Genomic DNA, 9,000 nt, shown 5'->3' with positions numbered 1-9,000 from the left:
ATTTTAGTTCTAAATATAAGACCCTAATTCATTTTATCTCTCATGTTTATGTATTTTTTTCCAAAGTAATCCTTTTAATAATAGTAGTAATAGTAATTTTAGTCAATACACTTAATTAGTAAGAATATTTTAAAAAAAAACAACACATATTTACTGCAAATAATTAACTTAACTTATTTTTTTAATCTACTCAAATTAGTCAACTAACTCTTATATTTAAAACGAGTAGTTTGAGAAGCAAATTATTATACTCAGGATCAAAATCAACTCAACAATTACATCCTGTGTTAAAAACCTAACAAGTATTTTACATACCAAGTTCAGTTTTTATATTTCTACAAATGTATTTTCAAAGTCTTGATAAACTTAGGATGATGATGATGATGATGATACCAAATGCTACCCTTAACGGTCAAATACTTTTTCTGCCTTTCATTTCTACTGGGTTTTAATTTTTAAAAAGCCGGCCACAATCACAAACTATTTTCACGATAACACTTAAAACTACTTTCAAACACCAGGGAGTAGTAAGAATTAACTCATTGAGCTAAACCTAAAAACACCCAAAATTTCTTTTTCTAAAAAAAGAATTCAACAATAATTTTAAATTACAACTTCAAATGTATCACAGCCTTCACATGAAATATATAATGCAGTTAAATTAAATCTCGTCCTGAGACAGAATTTGGGCTTCAATCTGCAGCCTTTGTCAAAATGCTCAGTATGAGCTTCCGCTAGTCGCTCTCGGAGGAAGTCCAGAGTGAGCTGAAACATTATTAATCAGAATAAGTTGCATTTTTTTTTTCACGGTAAAGGAAGATGAATTATTAACATCTATCGGGGTTTTTTCCACATTTTTCAGTTTGTTTTTTCCAGCCCTCATTTTATCTTCACCCGTTTTTGAAGAAAACGAAACACGCTCTCAGAAAGTTTAGCATATTCAGTGTGTTTTTTCCCATCAGCTAAACGTGGGTTTAGATTACTGTTTCACACACATCGTTTGGTTCAGCAGGGTGGAGGGGAGTGAGGAATTTAATGGAGGAGAGTGAGGGGGGAAGGGACTTAATAATTCTTTCAAATCTTCCAATTCACGGAGACGAGGGATTTTATTGATCCCTTCAAATCCCCCCTCCCCTCAAAATCCCTTCAACCAAATGGACCGTGACCGTCTAAGACTATGATCCTATCAAATGGAAAAGAAATCACAACCAAAAATACAGAATTATCAACAGCCATTATCTAATGATCATTTTTTAATAACCCATAATGAATTATTTGGCATAATGGCAGTTTGGTACTGTTTTCATGAAAAAGCGAGAAGCCACATTTTTGTTTCCTATGTTTCCTAAAGCACAAACCAAAACTCAGAATTCTTTCATAAACCAAGATACTTGCATATGATCAACACAGCCATTGACATCACAAGACAGGTTGTTTTGGTTCCAAAACTAAGGCTTAGGTAACACTTATCTAAATACACCTTACCACACATCTTTTGCACAATTCTAGCTTACGTAGCTATGCAAGAAAAAATAAGTCCCAGAAGATTATTCTCCAATAAACTTATGAAATCCATGACAACGATGAACAGAATGAATTACTGATAGTGACTAGGACTTATAAATCTAAAACAACATCCTAAACGTCATTAGAAGTTCACAACTAAATAAATAAATCAGTTCTTAAATGGTAGAGTATAAAAGTCCTGACAAAGCGAGGAAAAGTGAGTACCTCGTTGTCTTTATTTAGTCGAAGATCACAATGGGTACAGCATATATGATGACGACTCTCTTTAAGTTCTCCTTGTTTGCAAATAGGGCACCAAATCTCTTGTCTATGGGTCTATCATCATTATCAAATTTTAATCATCAAAATTAGAGTCTTCATGCAAGTTAATTTGGACAAGAACAGTGTGTGAAGAGGCTACAAATAAATGGACAAGTTTATAACATAAAGTCATAAACGCAGAATACATGTTCTAAGGAAGTTGTAGTTTAGTGGTGCCAACGCATGTAGTAATTAAAAGGGCATGCGGACAATTAAAATAAAGAATGGCATGTTTTTGATGAATGGCAAAAAGAGATATCAGGCAGCCATGTTTTTGATGAAGAAACTGAAAAAGTAAAGTCTAGTATCATGTATAAAAGCCCAAGCCAAATAAAAAAAATCTTGCAGACGCTGTGTTCAGATAATCAGTTAAAAGAGATCCATAGAGACAGGCACCCAGATATAAATAGATGGATTTAGGTCCTAGCAAGCAGTGGTACTCAAATCATCTCCATAGAAAATCAAAAGGTTTCAGGTATTTTTTGGAAGATATTGAGAGGGAGTGAACGAAAGGTGGGCTATAGGAAGTGTAAAATAACCTGGATGAAATGTATGGGAGGATGAGACACAAGGAAACCTTTAGTAAGAGTTCCTAGAGCGAGTGAGGAAAGGGTCTATAAAACAAAGATCAAAGACTAAGACTGGAAAAGGTCAAAGGAAAAATATATTAAGGTTTCAATGGAAGAAAGCTGGCATCTTAAAGCCCTAGCAGACCACTGAACTCATATATAATTCTAGAGTGTTTGTGTTCAATCAAAACTTTTCATGATGCTGTTAATAATCTATGCTCCACTAACTCGAATGCGAATGAGAGAAAGATAAAGAAGGGACATAAAAGGAAGACAAAAGCTATAGTCCCCTCAAAGTATTAAAATTTAAAAGGATATCTCTACGTTGCAAAAACAAATTACATTAGCTCAATAGAGCAACCCAAGATCGAAGAGGACAAACGCAGAATAGGGGGGAAAAAATACAATAGCTCAATAGAGCCCTCCAAATCTTCAACATATCAAACAAGGAAAAAGCCTAAAGGAAAAGTTAGACAAAACACGTGTATTGCATTTCTTAAAAAAGCGAGATGACAAATATTGAGTAAAGTCAACAAAATTTCAAGTTTGCCCATAGAATGAGCCCATTATATCATGTGAATGCTGTTATTGTTAGATACCGAGTATTTCCCTTTAATAACAGAAGACAACAGACCCAATGATAGAGAACAGAAAAGAAAACAAGAAAATGTTCCCAGAACTTTGAAGTACCAGAGCCTCACAATTGAATGCCTAAATTACCTATATCTTCCCCTGCACTCACCCTCTATTTGTCTCTATTAGCCTCACCAATCATCTAGAAGTTCTCTTGTTATCTCTACCAAAAAACTCAGCCAGTTCATGCATACACAAGAGTAAAGAAACACATATGAGTCATCACATTATCAATCGAATTACATTAAAGTAAAAACCTGTTAATGATGGAGACCTTATTGGAAATCCTCCACTCATAAGCAAACTTATTAGGTGGGAGATCCCTAAGTCCAAGCAAATCCCACATTGGAAACTCATGATATAAGATTCAAGTTCCATATTTTGCAACAAGGTACTAATATTCTGCCACCATACTTTGCAGCTTCATTGCCCACGCAAGCAGTCTGTGTGGCAGCTTTCTAGCCCTAGGCAAAGAACTTGTGATGGCAGCTCACAAGAATAATGCCTCAAAGGCAGCTCACAAGAATCATGCCTCACAGGCCAAAGCTAGAAGGTTGGAGCTCAAGATCCATATAAATCCCATATGAAAATCCCATACTTCAATATTTTACAACCAGAAAACTTATGATTATATTATGACGTTGAATATGAATTCATGCATATAAGCTATGCTCATGCTGCACATTTATGCATAAAAATGCCATGCTTGTAAAAAATTCACCTCATCTGCATTTAGCTGCATATGCTCAAAAAGTGCACGAGCCAAGAACTCATCTTCTTCATCTTCCCATGTTTCACTTATGCTATCAATAGCTGCAAGGAGACAAGTAAGATTTTCAAACAAGCAAGTGAATTAAGACAATTACAACAGCTAAGTCAAACTGGCGGTCGCACATAGCTCTCTGGTATATTTGAATAAGTGCTCTTTTTCCTTGTTCACCTAAGAAAACTCAGTTCCTTCACATGGTTCATCTCTTTATCTCTTCAGAACTAGTCACCAAAACAAAAATATAAATGGACAATTTAAAGGTTCTATCAAATGGCCAATGGAACAGAATCCAAACTAACAGGATGCCAATAAGCGAGTGGAGTTTTCGCTACAAAATATTTCCAAATGTTTTCTGTTATCAGCAAAACCATTGAGGATGAAGTAGACATTAAATGATAAGAAGATGTAAAAACACACAGGCCAATAATGCATGCACCAAGAGGGGAAAACTCTGAACAGATTAATTAATGTCAGAAAACCAAATCCTTGTTAGAAGATAACCAGAAGAGGCAAAGAAAAATAATAAATAAACATTCTTCAGAAACAGTTGCACCTCTATATGTCGTATCATGGCAAAACTCACAGGCCTCTAACATAGTTTATTGCTACAACAATATTCCTCTAGCCCCATTTATAAGTCACTTCCAACAGGTTTCACACAAACCAAAAAATAAAAAAGCCTTAAACTTCATTGACTCCGCATTAAAATTCAATGATTTTTTAACTTTATTTCTATTTAATACACATTACAGCACAAGAAAATAAAGTCAACACAGTAACAAATGAAAGTTTCTCTTTCTGCCTTGTAAATAGGACAAAAAATATTTCATCTCTCTCTGCCCTATAACAGTTTTGGAAGAGCACAAAGTTGTTTGAAACAAGTAATAAGAATTTACCTTTTATATTTGGTTCAGCTTCTAGATCTTCATAAAATATTCTTTGCATTTCTATCAGTATCTCTTCACATTCACCCTGATAAGTAGTATGAACACCATCATACTCCCATAACAAGTCATCAAACTCGGAATCAGAGGTTAGATCCTCAATTGTGTGACATAATGATGATTCCTTCATTTTCTTCAGTTCATCATATACGATATCCTGGAATGTAGATCTGACTCTATCCTGCCACCAGGTATTTATTTCAAAATTAGCCAAATGCAATCACATCTATGATATTAAAATACAGGAATGCAACCAGAGTACAACAATTTTATAAACTGATCTATTACCAGTCTGAATAACAAAGCAATTACATTTTCAGAATGCATCAACATATCACATATTCATATTATTAACAAATTCTTCAGCATATGAGCTGAAACAAACTACTTCAACTATATACAGACACATCGTTAGCAAATTGCTCCATCTTCCAGTTATTCTAGAATATGTTTTTTTATCTATGTGAACACTGTTGCAGCAAGCTATGCAGCATCCTTGCACACCTGGAATTAATACTAAGCTTAAAATTCACTTCTGCATCTTCTAATTTTTAGAAGTCTTGATAAAATTTCTCTAGTTCCCATGCTTCCACTTAGTTTTTAAATATCTGCAACCAAGACCCGTTATTAATGTAAAGTTCAATTGTTTACATCAAATTCTGTTGCCAATGGTCCAATTATTCTGATGATACGTCCCCAAAGTTGACTGACACAGCAATCTACATGTGATAAAGAATCACATTAATCCATGTCAACTATGTGACCATAAAGATAAATGACACCAGTTTATGTTTGCAATTGAATGCTCCATTAGATAGAACATCAATTATAGCACAATGTGGAGTGCAGTGAACGACTTAATCAGCTACAATGGGTTGATCATCAAACTGAAAGGTAAAAGTGTCACAAGTGAAAGCAAAAGCAATCCACGACCATAATCATATCATCCAACTCACACTGGAAGCAACTAGCCGCCATGGGTAAAGTGCAGATGACCAATCAAGCTAATGTCCACAAAATTATCAACAAATCATTTTCAAATTTAAAAAAAAAAAAAAAAGAAATTGTTGGCTGACAAAGAGAACCTCTTGATTTGGTTTGCCTGACTGAGAAGTGGGCAGCCTCATTTTCCAGAGCAAGCGGGTTCTGTCCTCTCGTACCCTTTTATAGCAACTTTCCCTCAACTAAAATTTCCAACAATTAACTGTTATATCCTCTTCCAGGATATGTTGCATCAAAAACAAACTACCAAACAAGACCGCAACAAGTTAAAGAACACGAATTAAACATGCAATGAAGTTGCATCAATTGACTAACGAAAACAAGACCGAAGTGATAGTCGTATATACGATCGACAAGTAAAATGATGATCCTCGCAGAAAAGAGGGGATGTGGGGAAAACAACCTTGTCTTTCCAGATGTTATATTTGTTGAATTGGGAACCGGATTTCAGAGATGGTCGCTTTGACAGTGAAGACACCGTATCTTGCCGGTGCTCCATTGGTTTCCCTCGCGCGAAGTCGAAACAGTGGTCTTGAAATTTTATTTCCTTTGGTGCTAGGCTGCGAGTCCTGGCCCCTGACTCCGCGCGCGCAGTAGGGCCGGGGGAGATTATTTATTATTTATTTTAAAAGAAATTCTCATATATATCTACACACACTCTTAGATTTCTGCTATAAATCAGTGAGCTACTTAACTAATTTAAATAAATTTAAAAAATTTCATAAGTTAATTATTTAGAACAAATAAGAATTAAATTCTTTAAAGTGTCCTTATAATTATGATTATCATTGAAAATTCTTTTAATATGTGTAATTAATAGAGATACATTTTTTTGTATGATGAATATAAATACTTTAAAAAATAAATTATAGATTTGGGAGAAAAAATAGATTAAAGTCTTATAGTTAAGATCAAATATAATTCTCAATTAATTAATTCTTATATTAAAAAATGGGGATAATAAAATGCTTTTTAAGTTTATCCTCAACTTAAATAATGTGAATAGGGAAAATTAGAAAAAACAGATTTTAGTCCAGGTAAGCTCACTCGGGGGTGTTAGCTCAACCGGACCAAGCTAACATAGTCTGATATCCAAGGCTTTAGTCCAGGTAAGGCCACTCATTCTCAACTCATCAACGGGCCACGTTAGAACTCTCAGCTTTGAATACCAGATCTAGGGTAACTGGAAAGATTGTCACTAAACACTCCTTCATAGATCGTGGTCAAATTCTATTTTCTGATGCATAGGATCCTCTTAAAGAGGCAAGTGCAGAACATACTTAGAATCTTTGGTGACAGAAGAAAGACATTATAAGTGAGGCTTTCAGAAGGAGAGAGAAATTTAGAAAGAACTCATGAGGAAAGCACACTAGTATTATACAAGGAAGTTGATACAACTCCTTCTGCCTGTAACTGATGGCAGAGTGGGGTTTATATAGAAGCTCGGGGCCACTACAAGACAAAGTCCTAATAGTACACATTATTATGACGGGTAGATGTAATAGTAGACGTCATTATAACCAGACATTTACTACTAACCACTCTCATAATGATACCTAATAATGACAACCACTCCATTTATTACAAGAGGACAAAATAGACTACAGGACAAACTACTTTAATAAAGTAAAAGTAGATGGTGATATAAAGTAGGAATCTGGCAGGTCCCATTTTATCTTCAGAGTATCCCAAAAGGAGATTTTCTAATGATGATGTTCTCTAGTTTTTATAGATAGGCTCATGGCTAGGGGATAGGTTCATGATGCCTTCTGGGTTAGGGTCATCTGAGTCATAGTGTCTCCTTGTGCAGTAGTAGTCTTCGAGCTCTGGATCAGGGTCATCTTGGTTAGGATCTTGGGATTCTCCTGCAAGGAATGTGAGTTGTGACTGGAAACTTGGCTGAGGGAGATAGAGTCCTTCAAGCTAAGTGAGTTGAATCTATGAGTTTTCGTCATAAGGGTCTTCAGAGGCTTTTGTCTGTGGAAGGACCTGTGACCTATTTGGTGGAGGTCTGACAGCACTCATGATGAAATCTCTCTGGAATTCTTCAAGTGTTGTGTTGCTGGCTGACAGTGAGCTTGGAGGGAAAGGTCCAAGAGATAGACATGAAGTGTCTTCTCCCATGTCAGGTTAGTTAAGTGCAGTTAATGTCTTCCCAATTTTTTCCATTAATAATGCTTCCTTTCTTGGCCATGAGGGGGTGGTGACTTGAAGGATCAGACGGTTGTCTGTGTAGAGCCTCTGGTAAGCACTTATACCATAGTTCCTGAAAAAGGTATACAGACAGAAAAATCTTTTTTGTTTGGGAGTTGGTAAGTCCCAGATATTATGTTCCTTGAGAATTTTCCAAAGTTTTCCTCTCCAGTAGGGAAGAGGAGCAAGCATCTCAAAGAGTGTGGTAAGAGGAGAATTTTCATTTCTGAAGTCATTCAGGTGATCATAGACGACTACAACTGAGAAGGCTATGGCACAGGTATAATTGGTTGAGACAGACCAGATGTACCATAAAAGTTCCACTGGTATGGGTCCTTTGATGATGGGAACAGTGAGGTATGGGGCATCAGCATCAAAGTACTAAGGATAAGGGTGAATTCCGGTGTCTACAAAAACACAGTGAAGCCACTAGAACATAGTGCTTTTGGCAAGGTTTTAGACATCTACTGGAGATTCAGGACGGGATCCAGGAGGGAAAATGGTGGCTCTCATTTTGTGAGGCATTTCTGGTTCAGAGATGGTTAGGATGAAAAGAGATTGATGTCTGGAGAGTAACAGGAGTTTTGGAGGCTGGGAAACTTTCTGATGTCTTGTGAGGAAATTTGCTATGATGTTCTGGTGACCTTTGAGATGATGAACGGTGAATTTATAGCAAGAGAACCAGTCTTTCCATAGGAGTAACTGGCTGTCTGGAAAAGTCTTTCCCTTGGGATTAAGCATTCTGGGAAAAAACGTATTGTCCATTTCTACTCTGAATTGATAAGGACTGAGATGGAACTGAACTTCTCGATTCCTCTTTTGACTGCAAGGATCTCCTTGTAGGTAGCATGATAATGCTTTTCTGCCTCCTTGAATTGTCTGCTTGCATGTCCACAGTAAAATCTCTTTCCATCTATCTCTTCAATTAACACAGCTCCCCAAAAGTCATCACTAGCATCAGTCTGGAGGATTCACAGTCCCCTGTCAGGAATCTTTAAAGGAGGTGGTTGCTGTGCAATTCTTTTGAGAGTCTTGACAGCTGAGGTCTGTTCTGTCCCCTACG

General features: G+C 36.2%; 1 protein-coding gene across 3 annotated transcripts; it reads right to left on the bottom strand.

Annotated features, from left to right (window-relative positions):
• Positions 1 to 483: 483 nt before the first annotated feature.
• Positions 484 to 6,305, bottom strand: LOC114715029 (uncharacterized). Of its 3 annotated transcripts, XM_028899833.1 has the most exons (6): positions 6,148 to 6,305; positions 5,828 to 5,926; positions 4,695 to 4,923; positions 3,751 to 3,842; positions 1,732 to 1,842; positions 484 to 765 (listed from the first exon to the last, which is right to left on the bottom strand). In XM_028899833.1, the coding sequence occupies exons 1-6, from the start codon at positions 6,241 to 6,243 to the stop codon at positions 604 to 606; spliced, it is 789 nt and encodes a 262-aa protein (XP_028755666.1). In that variant the 5' UTR covers positions 6,244 to 6,305; the 3' UTR covers positions 484 to 603. The 3 variants fall into 3 exon arrangements, with proteins under 3 accessions (XP_028755666.1, XP_028755667.1, XP_028755668.1); XM_028899834.1 differs by lacking the exon at positions 1,732 to 1,842; XM_028899835.1 differs by lacking the exons at positions 484 to 765; positions 1,732 to 1,842 and adding an exon at positions 3,180 to 3,192.
• Between the last annotated feature and the right edge of the window lie 2,695 nt (positions 6,306 to 9,000).

This window comes from Neltuma alba, unplaced genomic scaffold (assembly GCF_004799145.2).
Source record: "Neltuma alba isolate B1F8T4 unplaced genomic scaffold, ASM479914v2 tig00011573_pilon, whole genome shotgun sequence".
In the NCBI taxonomy this organism is placed as follows: Eukaryota; Viridiplantae; Streptophyta; class Magnoliopsida; order Fabales; family Fabaceae; genus Neltuma; species Neltuma alba.
The sequence above is the reverse complement of the archived record's forward strand: the minus strand, read 5'-3'. Positions and strand labels throughout refer to the sequence as shown.